Genomic DNA, 14,746 nt, shown 5'->3' on the forward strand with positions numbered 1-14,746 from the left:
GACCAGAAATGAAGACAATAAAATCATAAACTTTTAATTTTGAAACTTTTTATTAAATGTGGTGGAGCAAAAGTAAAACATAGGCCTCAAGAAAGTACAAATATAGAAAAACTGTATTTGAGTACAGTAACAAAGTACTTTTTCTTTGTTGCATTCCATCACTGATAACAACAGACTTTTCCCAAAGCTCAGGAACAGAATAAGTGTCAACAGAGAGCTGGAAAAGCTGATATGGAGATGGCGCGAGTCTGAGCTATTCAAGTCAAACAGCATCACGTAGCTTATTATTTGTGTGAAATGGATAAACTCTGTTGCTGAAGTCTGGGTCAAGTCAAACAGTTGCTGTTCTTAGCTAGTCTTCTTCAGACTTTTACTTCTTCATTTTTGTTCTGTTGGTTGTTTTATGGTGTTGTGTGGTTGCGATTGTAAACTTTAAAGTGACAAAACATTGTCTAAATGAAGAATCTAGGTTTTAAAACATAGCTATGTATTCGCTAAAGGTAACATAACAAATGTATACTGATATTATAGTCTACCAACTGTAAGTCCTCCGTGTGTATATGTTTATTGTGGACTTGAGGTTTCCAATGAAATAATAAGTGCCTTAATGCCTAGAAAGATAAGTACAAGATACCTCAGGTGTGGAGAGGCTCTGGAGAAGGTCTTTTGTACAATATAATGTAGGTGTTTATTTTATTTGATGTTTGATTTTTGTTTGCTCTTTTTGTATGGAAGTCCATTCTTGCCACTCGGATAAAAATAATAACAATGATGATCTCATAATTATTATTATTTATCTGAGTGGCGGGAATGGGCTTCCATATTTTTGCATCGCTTGTGTACAAAATAAATATTTATAATAGAAACAAAAAATTAATTCTCCCTTGGTGATCTGTAGATGCTCCACCAGAGGGCAGTATGCACGTTCAGCATTTTATAGCCTACTGACAGCAGCCATCAAAACAAATACTAGAAATGATAAATGAGCCGCACTTGCATAGCGCCTGTCTGAGTCAGTGAACTCCAAAGCGCTTTACACTTCAGCATGTACTACTACTACTACTACTACTACTACTACTACTACTACTACTACTACTACTAATAATAATAATAATAATAATAATAACAATAATAATAATAATAATAATAATAATTTGTCATGTGGTCAGTTGAATTGTTTTCCTTTGTTTAATAAACAACAACTGTATCACAGTTATGCTTCTTATCTGAGATACCGCCAAATAATTTTGTTTTTCCAGCACCAACAAAAATGCAGAAATTTTGGCAAACAGGATCTAGTTGGTTTTATTTTGGAGGTCCAGACCGGAAATGAACGGTTGGTATAAATAGTCAGAGCACGGCTCGTGACGACAGTCGCTGGGGCTCTCTGCGCTTGACAGTTGCACCTGGAGGAGAATGCCGAGTAGCGGCGGGAGCACCGGCGGTGTTCAGAGACTTCCCACCGCTAAGGAGACGGGTTCTGGTTCTGACGGAAACATGTCGGGGGAGAAGGCTGTCGAAACTTCCTGCAACAAGTTCCAACCGAACATCTTCAATAAAACCAAATGTCAGAACTGCTTCAAGTCCCGGGAGGTGCATCTGCTGTCCGACGGAGACATGGAGCAGGTCGGTGACAATTTAACGGGTCGGAGCAGCAGGTACCCGTGAGTCCGGGTCATTCGGTGAAATGATGTTTATTTTCCCAAGTCTGACGCAGTTATTAACCTGTATCTCACCAGCTGTCTGCCATAATCAACCCGCGTTTTAGCCTCAATCTCCTGGTAAAATAACAGAATTTATTTAAAAAACGTGTAAAATAATCTAAGTAAGTTTGAGTGAAAAAAGCTAAACTTTTCTTAAAGTTGGGATTTGTTTCTAGACCTTACACAGTTTTTCATCATCTCCATGGTGTATCTGGTGTTCATTTAAATAAAATACTATCAAGGTTAAATAACAACACAGTAAGTTAGAGATGCACTAATTCTGGTTCTGAGAGCCGATATTTAAGATTTTTTTCTCTGACTTGCTGAATGAACTATGATTAAAATAATTTAGAAAAAAATCCTGAATAAATGGAAATCATGACTCTGGAAGTACAAATTTCCAGACGGTATCTTGGTTTGGTGTCACTAGTAAGATTCTGAGCCTGCCTGGTAAGGTCTATTCAAGGTTCTGGAGAGGAGGGTCCCTCGGTTTGTCAAACCTCGGATTCAGGAGGAGAAATGTGGTTTTCATCCTGGCTGTGGAACACTGGACCAGCTCTAGACCCTTAGGGGGTCCTGGAGGGTGCGTGGTAGTTTACCCAACCAGTCTTTGTGTTTTGTGGATTTGGAGAAGGCGTTTGACCGCGTCCCTCGGGGGGCCCTGTGGGGGGTACTTTGGGAGTATGAGGTACCAGCCCTTTGAAACGGGCTGTTAGGTCCTTGTATGACCGGTGTCAGAGCGTGGTCCACATTGCCGGGAGTAAGTCGGGCTTGTTTCCAGTGAGAGTTGGACTCTGCCAAGGCTGCCCTTTGTCACATATTCTGTTCAGGATTTCTAGGTGCAGCCAAGGTGTGGAGGGCATCCATTTTGGTGGTCTGAGGATCAGGTCTCTGCTTTTTGCAGATGATGTGGTCCTGTTGGCTTCATCAGACAGTGGTCTTCAGCTTTCACTGGAGCGGTTTGCAGCTTAGTGTGAAGCAGCTGGGATGAGAATCGGCTCCTCTAAATCCAAGACCATGGTCTTGAGTCGGAAATAGGTAGAATGCCTTCTCTGGGTCAGGGATGAGGTCCTGCTTCAAGTATCTCGGGGTCATGTTCACGAGTGAGGGAAAACTGGAGCGTGAGATCGATAGGCGGATTGGTGCTGCATCTGCAGTGATGCGGGCGTTGTACCGGTCTGTCGTGGTGAAGAGAGAGCTGAGTCAGAATGCTGTCGATGATTGGTTGGACGTACAACTTATGGAAGTTACATTTCCATGTTCATAAAAGTTATGTTAGCACGTTGACACAGAAGGTTTTGATTGGTCCTGACAGTTGTAGTCCTTGAGGCTGTAATCCTGTAGTAAAAAAAATATTGTGTGGGGAAAACAAGTGAAAGGAAATGTAAAAGCACAAATATCAACTGAAAACCAAGACCCTGAGCTCTGATTTTGATGAGATAGGGCAACATTTAAAAGAACTTTATTGAACAAATAAGTATAAACATTTTAAATAAACAGATTTATTTATATGAGCTAACAAAATAAACCGAAAAATTCCACTTATAAAAACATGAAGGGCTGCTAATTATATGTGAACTATTTTAAAGAATAAGAACTATTGTACTTTCTGGCACAGTCAGATATCGGTTTGATGTAGTTTCACATTCTTAAAAAAAACAGACAATATATTGTTTTATTAACTAATTACAGTTATAAGGACATTATTTAATGTTATTTATTTATATTTATATACATAATATGCAATATTTAATAACAAAACTGCTAAACTCTTTCCAAAACCTATGTGAAAGAGCAGAGTCAAAAAAGAGATGCAGTATATTTTGGCCAAGCTGTGTTTGACATCACTGGAAGGTGCAGGATCCCGAGCAGATCCAGAAACCACAGCGCCAGAAAACTAGCGTCAGCGTTGCGTTCTCTCCCTGGAGTTAACTGAAGGACCATCAAAGTCTGAGGAGTTTTGCCGAGGTTGCATGCTTTCTGCTCCACAGCTAACAACATTTACCGTAATGTTTTTTTAAACCAGTGACCGTTACAGTGATATGGTGTAAACCTACCCTGAAATGAATGCACTGCCCCCTAGTGCCAGGAAACTACACACTGCCACTTTAAAGTTGTAGCAGCATGAATAAGTCCTGTTTAGCTTATCGGCACAGTTAGACCAACGTTGACGCTTCAAACCAACCATTGAACGATAAGGACGATTTTAAGGCCGATGACATATTTTAGAAATTGGGGCCGCCGATGTTCAGTGTTGATTTGTTTTGGAATTTTTTTATATATATTTTATTTTTGTAAAAGGTTTTCTTTAAGCTTAACTGCTTAATTTAAACATTTATTAAACAACTGGCTGACAAAGTAGATCATTTATTATTGCATTAATGCCTACAAATTTCATTTGGTTTTTAAGTTTGTTGCTTGCTTGCTGCGAGCACCGTTTCAGAACTCGTGAACACATTCTGCACACGAACCACCAAGCATGTGAACATGATACGAGGGAGGAAGTTTAAGAGCGCACCGAGGTGATGAGAGCTGGACTCTGTTTCCTGAAAAAAGTCTTCGGATCAGCAGGAAACTAAGATGATGGAATAATCTGTATTGTAACTTATTTTTTATAGAAATGTATGGTTTATAAAATGTTTCTGCATTAAAAGTAAAGGCAGGTTTCACTGGTGCCAGAGGCGTTTAACTGGAACTGGTCCAAACGAGACAGCCGATCCACCAAGTCCCACAAGTCTTCATCTGAATATTTATTCAGTTTGTGTTGACTTTGCTGTTCCTTGCCCTGTGGAAAAAGATGCGTCATGTCGAGGTGATGTCATCAATCATGATGGTGTCCTGCGTGCCTCACATTGTTCTGATGTGTTAAAACACTCCGTCCCTTTGCCTGGTTCCACTGTACCCTGTAATTTCAGCTCTGTTATACTCAACCTGCAAACACTCCTCCAGTCTGACACCGCCAGCAGGGCGCACACACACACACACACACACACACACACACACACACACACACACACACACACACACACACACACACACACACACACACACACACACACACACACACTGTTAGAGCACTGCTGTGCCAGAGCACTGTGTGTTATTTTCTTTTGAGTAGTAATCTTTGGATCTGTGTATGAAAACACAGGGGAGCATTTCTCTGTTTGAGGTTTTAGTCGTCTTTACCAGTCATGTCTGGTTGTTTGTTAACTCACCAGGAAAAACTGTTCATCTGATTCAGAAGCACTTCCTCTGACCTGGAAGTCTTTTGGTTTTAGGTTTCTGTCAGAGACCCAGTTTGTTTCTGGAGTTCAGTCTAGTCCTGGTTCAGTCAGACAAATTTTAAAGCATGAGTGACAACCAAGGGGGGTCCCTAGGCTCTCAGACCTGAAGCCAATAAGGAAGTGGCAACAATTGCCGTTCCACCCTCATTCACCAGTGGCTGGCACGGTAATACCGGTACAATGTTGAGCAACGATAATGAAATATCCTGATAGGATAGAATGGGTAAAATGTGCTTGCGCAGTGCCTTTGTTCTCATACGCACATGGCGGAAAAAACATGGCGACGACGGAGGAGAAGGGCGACAGCGGCTTGTTGAATGAATTTGTTTTTAAAAAAGGTGCAAATTCAGTGGTGTAGAACTGGTTCGGTTTCCGCCCGCCAGATACCCAACAAAGCACAAGTTTTTGTAGAACATGCAGGCGGGCCGTCGTGGCGAAGGGAGGAAACCCCACAACCCTATTTCATCATTTGAAGTACAACAAAGCTGTTAAAGCACGCGAAGAGGCGTCCCCTTCAACAAATGATAAATGAGCCGCACTTGTATAGCGCCTCTCAGAGTAAGGACTCCAAAGCGCTTTACACTACAGTGTATCATTCATCCATTCACACACACATTCACACACTGGTGGCGATGAGCTACGATGTTGCCACAGCTGTCCTGGGGCGCACTGACGGAGGCGAGGCTGCCGAGCACAGGCGCCACCGGTCCCTCCGACCACCACCAGCAGGCAAGGTGGGTTAAGTGTCTTGCCCAAGGACACAACAGCAGATTTCTCTGTCCGGAGCCGGTATCGAACCTGCAACCTTCCGATTACTGGGCAACCCGCTCAACCTGTTGAGCTACTGCTGCAATAGCTACTGTACTGCTACAAATGCTACTGTAGCAAATGCTACTGCTGCCTCCAAGTGCGATGGTAAGACCAAAGAAGCTGACTCAACAATCAGCGCAGCTATAAATAGCTGCACCCCGTATGACTAAAGTAGCAAACGCTGGGGAGAACTAGCTAATGCAGTGACGCGTTGTTTAGCCATGGATATGATGCCCATCCAGAGTGTGGAAAAAGGTTTCACAAAGATGCTTAAAACATGTGATTCACGCTACAAGCTGTCCACCAAGAAATACTTCTCTAAAGTCGCTTTGCCTGCTTTATATGAAGAGGTTCGTACCGAGGTGTCAAATGCATTATCGTCTGTGGAGTTGTTTGCGTCCACCACGGACATGTGGTCAAGCCGAACATAAGACCCCTACATGAGCCTCACAATACATTACGTGGACAAAGACTGGAAGCTACAAAACAAGTGCCTTGAAACAAGTTTTTCCCCCGAGGATCATACCGGGGAAAATATAGGCAAAGGTTTAGGGTATAATGTAGTTTTGATGCACGTAAAAACTGCTACTTAAGTGAACATTTGTTGGTGGGTTCTTTGCACTAATAAAGTTGTGAGTTTGTAAAGTACTTTGCCTCGCATCAGTCATATCGACAGTTATATCGTTATCATAAATTTTCAAATATATATCTTGATAAATACTTTTGGCCCTATTGCCCTGCCCTAGCTGGCACCGTAAAAGCAGCAGTGTGAGGGTCTGCTTGTAATTTAACAGTCCCGGTCCATATTGGATCTCCACAGGCAACCAGAAGCAAGCTGCATGCTTCTGATTGGCTATACGACACATTAAACAGGCAGAACACTGGTTTGCCTCCAAAAATGAAATAAAGACAATTGAACGTGTTTGAAAGCCTGGATTTATGATTGGAGTGGCCCTGACGTCCTTCAGAGAAGACCAGAGCGCTCACAACCACCACACTCAGCAGACATGATGATAAAAATATCTTTAGAGCTGTTGAGGTAATCAGCAAATCTTCAAAGAGGTCCTTCCCCAGGTCCAAACCATTTTAGATTTACTATTTTTGAGAATAATTGGTCACTCTGGGTTTTTCATGCAGGCTGAACATGAAAATACTGGACTCACCCATTTTAACTCACGACTGGAAGGCTATTGTTGGTTTAGCGTACCGGAAACCGCAGAGAATGTCTCCGCTAGTAGAAGCTAACTATTAGCATTAGCATCTCCACCCCACTGCAGAACTCCTTCAAGCTTTTGTTATCTGTGGAGATAAAACACCAACATTTCTAAGCAAACAGTCAGTGGTAGTCATAGAGGTGCATTGCTGTTAGCCAATCAGAGGTGAAATGTCCAAATATCAGGAAATAAGACCCCAGATCCTGCCGTCTGAAGCTGCTTTTTCCTACATCCTTCAGCTGATGCACCAGAGCCTTTTTACCAACAGAGCATGACTTACGTGGCAAAAACTCCGACTGGAGACCACTAACAGATGTACAGGATTAAGAGTATGAGTGAAGGGTAAAAACAGGCATGATGATCCCGCTGTGTGAACTGGGTTTAAGGTGAACTTTTTCATGAATAAATCTTACAAATAAGTCTTTATCGACAGAGAAAGTTCCACAGTTTTTTTCTTTCACTTTTTTAAATGTGGGCATTTGTAGCATTTTTAAACTTTGTTTTATAGAAAACAAATATCGGAGGTTATTTGACTTAATGAAGACAAAAGAAAAGAATTAAACTTCTACTAATGAAATGAGTCCTACTAAAGAAAACACCAACATGTAGATATGTTCCACAGTGAGGCACCATAAAGGCTGGCTTGTTATAAGAGTTTGATCCTAAAGAAAAAGTGATGTTTTTTTTGTCTTTGGTTCGTGAACGCACCCGAGCCAGGCAGTAAAAAAGAAAAGCCCAACCTTTTCCCGATCTTCACTGTGAGTTCGTAGACCAACAATTACAGATGTTTAGTGTTCTGAGTTGTTACCTCCAGAATAACGAGTTAGCCTGACATCAACAGTTTTCTGGTAGTTAAAATTCTTTGGATTAAATTGGAATCAGCAAGAAAAACAAGTGTTGCAAGTCAGCATCAGCCCTCAAACGTGAAATCGGTGCATCCCTAATAGTTAAATAATTGTACCTGTTACAGAATAAATGTGTTCTCTTGTGTTTTAGAGTAGCCTGTAGCTGCGAGGAGTAGCTGTCACAGATTGTTGCTGGAGGTGGGACAAATCCCTGGCCAGAGTATAAAGTGGATGCATTCGCACCATGCAGTTAGCATCTCAGATGGGTTCTCCAGTACTAGAAAAATGGGTTATTATGGTGAATGATGTGATGTGGCCCGTTCCTACGGAAACAAGCATGTGAGTAAAACCAACTCTAAAGGGAACAATAACCTGATGATGCTGGCACTGCTCTTCCCTTCCAGGCCAAGCCCATCTATGCCAGCTGGTTATGTTTGGCACCTGTTGGGACAGATTTTGCCAACCCCATGCAGAGGTCCAGGGTAGGGAATGTTGAAGCTCTGAGCTCTTCTTCAGGAATGATGGCTCTGTGCTGATTCAGTTTCTTGTCCTGTTGTCAGAAGTGGCAGCGGCGCTTCTTCATCCTGTACGAACACGGCAGCCTGAGCTACGCGCTGGACGAGCTGGTAGGCTAACTCTACTCGTGTGCACATTGCTGCTGGTTGTGTTTGTGCATGTTGGGATTAAGCTGGCAGCTTTGGGCCAGATGCCATCCGCAGAACCACAGCAGATGATTTGGGCTTAGCCTGTCATGCCAGAGCAACCCCCACCCTGATCCACTCTGCTCTTTGTGATCCAATTCCGTCCGCCTTTTCATTCTACACTTATCACTATAAACTGGCTCATCTCTTACTCCTTCATGACCTCTGACCTTTGTGAGTGTGATGAAGATGCTCTGATTCTCTGGCAGCTCAGCACGTTACCTCAGGGGACGGTCAACATGAATCTCTGCACAGACATCACCGATGCAGAACCCAGAACGGGTCAGAAAAACGCTCTGTGCATCACCACGCCATCACAGGAGATCTTCATCCGCGGCGACAACAAAGAGGTCATCAACGGGTCAGTGCAGAACCAGCGGTACCTTCCAGAAGCTCTGATGAACGATCGTGATGTTTTGACTCTGTGTTCACCAGGTGGAACGAACAGCTTGCCGTTTACTTACGACCCAACAAACAGAATCAAAAGAAGAAACGTAAAGTGGAGCCTGTAGCCAATCAGGTATAAGAGAGGAGGTCTACTCACTGACCCGACCCATTAGAACATAAACTGGGTCTTATCTCAGAGGAACACGAATGTGAGAACCATCTGAACACCTTATCAGGGTGTGTGAGTGCTGCAGAATACCTGCACGGGTCTCACGTTTTTCTCAGAGTCGACCACCGTGTCGAGTCAGCAGCCATGTCGGAGTTCTGTCAGAACCAGAACTCGGAGCAAAAACACAGATTCAAGCAGGAAGTGTGAACAATCACACTTTAACACGTTAAACTGGCAACACAAACATAAACATTTAACTGAATATACTTTCACTAACGTTGTGTTTTCTACAGGATGAACTATGAATCATTCTGTTATGAAATACATAATTATGAATCTGCCCAACAAACAGAGAACAGTACTGTATTTCTGGAAGTAACCTTTGAGCTCAACATTTGAATTAGATCATTTTTATTATTGTTTTATTATTTTTAGGTGTAAAATTACTTCAAGTGAACACTAATGAAAATATATTTAGTTTATTTTTGGTCTTGGATTCTGTTTTGCTAACATATAAAAATGGTATTTTGACCAAAGAAAACACTAAACGGATATAACATGATTAATGTTCAGAAGGAGTTGTTGACAACAGCATCAATAAACCATCTGCTTATTCTCTCATGCATATTGTTTAAAAGCTGAATCTTCATTTAGATGAAAGCAAATTTGAATGCTGCGGTTTGTTTGTTTCTGTGATGACCTTTAGGAGCCCAGTCCTGCCAAGATGGCGGCCACTTGTCCCTCATCAGAGGGGGCTGTCCCGGACTCTGTCCCGTGGCAGGAAGAGCAGCATGGGGGAGATGTGACTCCGGTCTGGACTGTCTCAGGACCAGATCCGTCGGGACCCAAGTGGACCCCTGCAGGTGCAGTAAATCCTGCAGCCATTTCCTGTCCCGTCTGTCTGTCCTAACATCCTGCAGATGTTCACAGTCTCAGAGCTTTTATTTGGACCGAGTTCGGACTCTCAGCCATGGGAACCGACTGGTACAGTTTGTGTTTTGAACAGGAAATGGAGTTTCATAAACACAGGGGGAAAAATGCAAGAGGCACTCAGGAAATGACGAGTTTCTGACCTTAAGGCATCGTTAAATCCAAACAGAAGATCTGATCCATTACAGAGCCCCTAACAGGTTCGGAAAGGCTCCCTGATCAAAAAAGCTGGCACTTGCTGCTTGAGCTCTGTGCTGCGACAAGTGGAAACCAAAGCCCATGTGGCATCAGATCTGTAGCACAGTCTGGATGGGTCCAGTAAGACCAGCATGGATGCTCTCTGGAGACTAAACTGAATAGTCCGTCTTCTAGTCGCTCGCTCGCTCAGCCTCACACCCAGTTCACCTCACACTGTGTTTGTGTCTCACTCTGTCAGCACGTGTCCTGGTCCTCCTAGTCTACTAGAGTTATGCTCTGTACTAGGGTTGGCCATCGTTTGATTTTGAACGATTCCGATTCCAATTCCTCGTTTCGATTCTGGTTCCTATCGATTCCCGATTCTATGAAGACATGACATGTTTTACATGAGCCAGCTAACCACAGGTCCTAATTGATGAAATAATCTTAACTTCAACATGAATTTTAATTCTATAAACAACAACATCACCTTCATTTAGACAAAAACATGTTTTGGAGACAAAAGAAAAAGACTTGCAGCACAACCAGTGTGTTTGTTTCTGACCACAACCAAAGTCTGGAAGAAGCCTCTGGGATGAGAGGCTAAATGTCTCCAACATATCCAGAAACATCCAGCTGTTTTCAGCTAAAACTCTCAGGATGATCATGTCCAGGATGACTGAGAACTACACCTCCATGCTGCAGCAGCTTCAGTCACAACAGGGAGTGAAACTTAAACGTAGCTGCTGTCAGTAACAATCTAACATGTTTAAACATTAAAACTCAACAGAAACAGTTCAGAAATTAAAATGTTCACAACTTTGTGTGTGAATTATTATTATTATTATTATTATTATTATTATTTATTGTGGCAGAAGCTGGTGTGGTCCACCACAGAGAAGCTGCTCTAGCATGATGACTTTAATTATTCTACAGGTTATTGCTCAGCCTTCTGACGCTCACACACACACACACACACACACACACACACACACACACACACACACACACACACACACACACACACACACACACACACACACACACACACACACACGAGTGTTGGTGAGCGGCTGCGTCTGACTGCTGACGCTCCGTGTGTGTTGTTATTTCTGCAGTGAGACAAACTCACCTCACACCGTCCAGAGTTTGTTCTCTAAGCTTCTATTAAATCCACCGTGTTGACGTATTTAACACGTCTCCTCTACGCTGCAGGAGTTAACGTTTACATCACGAGTAAAAGTTCGGCAGACGCGTTTGTTTATATCCGGGCGGGGGAGGGGGGCGGTGCTGCACACACACAGCTGCTGTGATCAGCTCTGAAAAGCGTTGATCACAATTTGCAGATCACTTTTATTTTTCACGGAGATCGGCCGCGGATTCCTCTTCCGTCAGCATACTAGGAATCGAAATGAAAACGTTGGGCGATTCTGGGAAAAACTAACAGTTGGAACCGGTTCCGATCGATGCTCGATGCCCAACCCCCCTCTGTATCATCATCAACACCAGCATGCATGGATGAAAGTGACGTTTGGGTAAAGTACAAGTGACGACTCAATTAAATTGCAGTTAGTAGTTTACCCAAACCAAACGTAGGTGCCATGAGTATTTGGGCCGCATGAATACAGACACTGCTGTACAACGACTTGGAAAAGTTAGTCGTGTTCAGAGTTTGCTGCAGATGTAGCTGATGTCTCCTGCCCCCACTCAGATCAGATCACGGCATCATGCTGTGTGATCTGGTATCGGTTCCACGGTATCGGAGTACTTTTAAAACTAGGAATACAAATCCACAACGCCAGTACCCGAACACCCCTTTCACAATGTCCGTTCCTCACTGTTTACTCGCACCTGCCTGCTGCTGTTCCTGAGACCGTTCTAAGCTGGTGGTGCTCTGATCCAAGCGGCAGGAGAAGGTCCTGGTGCTGCTGGATCCACATTAGAAGACAGTTGGCTTCTTGAGGTCTTCTTATATTGGTAACAGGTTTTTTTTTGTATAAAGTTCATTTTCATGCCAAAGATGGGCCTTGTGGTACATTTTCATTAAGAAATTCTGGATTATATGATGACATCATAAAACACTGAGGCAGCAAACGTTGTTGGGTTAGTGTTTGAGTCCTTCTGTAAATGTTAGGTCATGAACATGCATCATGATGGTACAGATGAGACGCATGGGCCATCTGTCCATCACAACGCTCTGTTTAAAGTTCAGAACATCAGTTTGTAGTTGAGTGTGTTTTTCTTTGGGTTTGGCTCTTTGGTGTGTGAAGTTTCAGAAGACTTGGACCATAAGTTTAATTTTCCCACTTGAACCTTCTGAAACCTTTTTGCTTCCAGACAACATGTCCTCCTACCCGTGTCAGGCCTCCAGGAACTCTGGAACCTCGGGTGGTGCTGGCCATTTTACTACAGATGAAAACACCGGCAGTGATCAGTCGACCGACGTCCCAACATCAGCAGCAAAACCGAACCCGGACAGAAGGTTGGAACCGCTCTGAGGGAGGAGGGGCTGTGTGTGAGATTTCTCTGTCTGCTGTGTTTGGGAGCAGTCTGCTTTTTGTTTCCTCATCTGTTTGTGTGTGATCTCTGGGCAACACTAATAAGTGCATCGGTGGAGCAAAGCGGGGTAAACGTGCAAACGATTAGCTGAGAGGACATGCCACCCCCCAACAGCCGTCACACAGCCCAGCATCGGATCAAAGGCTTGAGCTCTACCCCTCCATTAGAGAGCCAACTGCTGCATTAGCTGAGGACCCCTCCACCCCCCCAGCAGCACGTAAACCATCACGTTTCGAGGATACACATCAGATCTTCACCCATGTTGCCTTTTTGGGAAACTAAAACACAAAATACTTATCTGCCCCCAAATAAGGCCAGACATTCCTGAATGCTGGTGTAATTGGATATCTGCAGCATTGTTTCTCATGACCTCAGCGCTGATGGTCTGCCTGTCTGTCGGAGAAAGGCTTCAGCTCTTCAGTTATGCTCCGTTTCAGGGCATAGGCAAAAAGATTGTGGTCAGAAATGGCTGTGGTAACCAAAGCGTGCCTCTGCAGAGCTCTTCTTCAAATGGAAGAGGACTTCTAACTAATTCAGTAACAGAACGTCCTCCAGAATTCATCAGTAACCTAAACAGATTTGCTTTCTGGCTGTCAAACCCGGTGTGTGAGCTGCAGCTCTGCTTGTACCGTCTTGGTGCTTTCTGATGAGGACTTGTGTATTCTACGAGTCGGTACATGCTGGGTCGGATAAATCCCATCAGGTTCCAACATGAAAATAAAGAGATAATTGATGATTTACAACGCTAAGAAAGACAAAAGAACACTGCTTATGAAAAATACAAATTCATCATCCAAGCACCTTTTATTTCTATTCCCTTCCCAACCTTGGCCAGTTGACCTTTGTCCTGACCTTCAGACCTTGTGGTTCACTCAAGACCAGCATGCTGGGACTTAGTGTTGCAGTATGACATAGACAGAGCTGGCAAACCCCTGAGATGAATGACCTCATAGGGATTTAAGCGAATCAGGTGAGAAAGTGCCTTCCTGCAGCTCAGTGGAGTGGAAACATAATCATTGTACCTGCATCCTGAGGTGGAGCTTCTGGTAGGAAGGTGGTGGATTCACAGACGAAGGACTCAAACTGACATTTCTCTGCTCACAAACTGGCTGTTTTCTTTCAAAACAGGTTGTCCTGATGTGTCTTTCAGAAACTGAAGTCTGATCACGTTCGTTAATAGTATCACGCCCTCTGCTTTAGATTCAGCAGCTGGTAGTGATGTCAGCACTCACCTGTGTGGGAGAGCACCAACCATGTGTTTGTTCCAGTTAACATTGCTCTTCATCACTTCTTTCTGCTTATCTGAGATATCATTGTATCAGCCGTGGTTGTTGCCATATGAGTTATACATTTGCATTACCTAGTGGGCACAACAGTCGGTCCTGTGAATAGATTTACTCTTTTATCCAAAACAGATCATAGAAAGTAAAAGCTGGGGAACGGTCCTCGTTTATTCTACATGCTGCAGCCACAGGAAGTGATTTTTTTTATCTTGTAGTTTTTCTTTTTTTGCAATATTGCCATAAACATCGTCCCAGATTTCCTTGAAAGGTCCCGATGTCATGCTGAGGCCCTCTCCTACCACGTTTCCTGCTCTTTTTGAGGGATCCTGAAGTGTTTCCAGGCTGGAAGGGATGTTTAGTTCTGGATCTCCTCCAAACAGGACAACAAACTAGAGATGTTCCAAAAGATGGCTGCCAGTCAAATTCAGCCAATAATTACCATGATCAGCTTAATTGGCTGATCTGGGGAAAAAAAAGATCCTATTCTTTTTCTGGTATGTAAATGCACTTTATAACATTTCTATTTAATTTCATTTTGTTTAATAAATTCAGCTCAGTTTTAGTTGTATAATCAGCACTATCAAAAATGTGACTTTCCTGGTCCACGAACTAAAGATCGTTATGCTCTGATTAGCAGAGGTGTGGACTTGATTCACATGACCTGGACTCGAGTCATTATTTTAA

At 43.2% G+C, this 14,746-nt stretch overlaps 1 protein-coding gene across 3 annotated transcripts in view; it reads left to right on the forward strand.

The window, feature by feature from the left end:
* The first annotated feature begins 1,358 nt into the window (after window positions 1-1,358).
* The window catches only part of LOC107373137 (myosin phosphatase Rho-interacting protein), a 54,221-nt gene continuing 40,833 nt past the window's right edge, over window positions 1,359-14,746 (forward strand). For 2 of the 3 annotated variants that reach the window (XR_008561360.2, XM_054737981.2), the window contains exons 1-7: window positions 1,359-1,626; window positions 8,261-8,338; window positions 8,417-8,482; window positions 8,767-8,918; window positions 8,993-9,077; window positions 9,820-9,976; window positions 12,558-12,702. Coding sequence is in view for 2 of the 3 variants with exons in the window: in XM_054737981.2 (XP_054593956.2) it covers window positions 1,417-1,626; window positions 8,261-8,338; window positions 8,417-8,482; window positions 8,767-8,918; window positions 8,993-9,077; window positions 9,820-9,976; window positions 12,558-12,702 (893 nt within the window). In the remaining variant the exon portion in view is untranslated. The remainder of the gene's footprint in view (window positions 1,627-8,260; window positions 8,339-8,416; window positions 8,483-8,766; window positions 8,919-8,992; window positions 9,078-9,819; window positions 9,977-12,557; window positions 12,703-14,746) is intronic. The other variant, XM_054737980.2, reaches the window with a different exon arrangement.

This window comes from Nothobranchius furzeri, chromosome 5, assembly GCF_043380555.1.
Source record: "Nothobranchius furzeri strain GRZ-AD chromosome 5, NfurGRZ-RIMD1, whole genome shotgun sequence".
Lineage (NCBI taxonomy): Eukaryota > Metazoa > Chordata > Actinopteri > Cyprinodontiformes > Nothobranchiidae > Nothobranchius > Nothobranchius furzeri.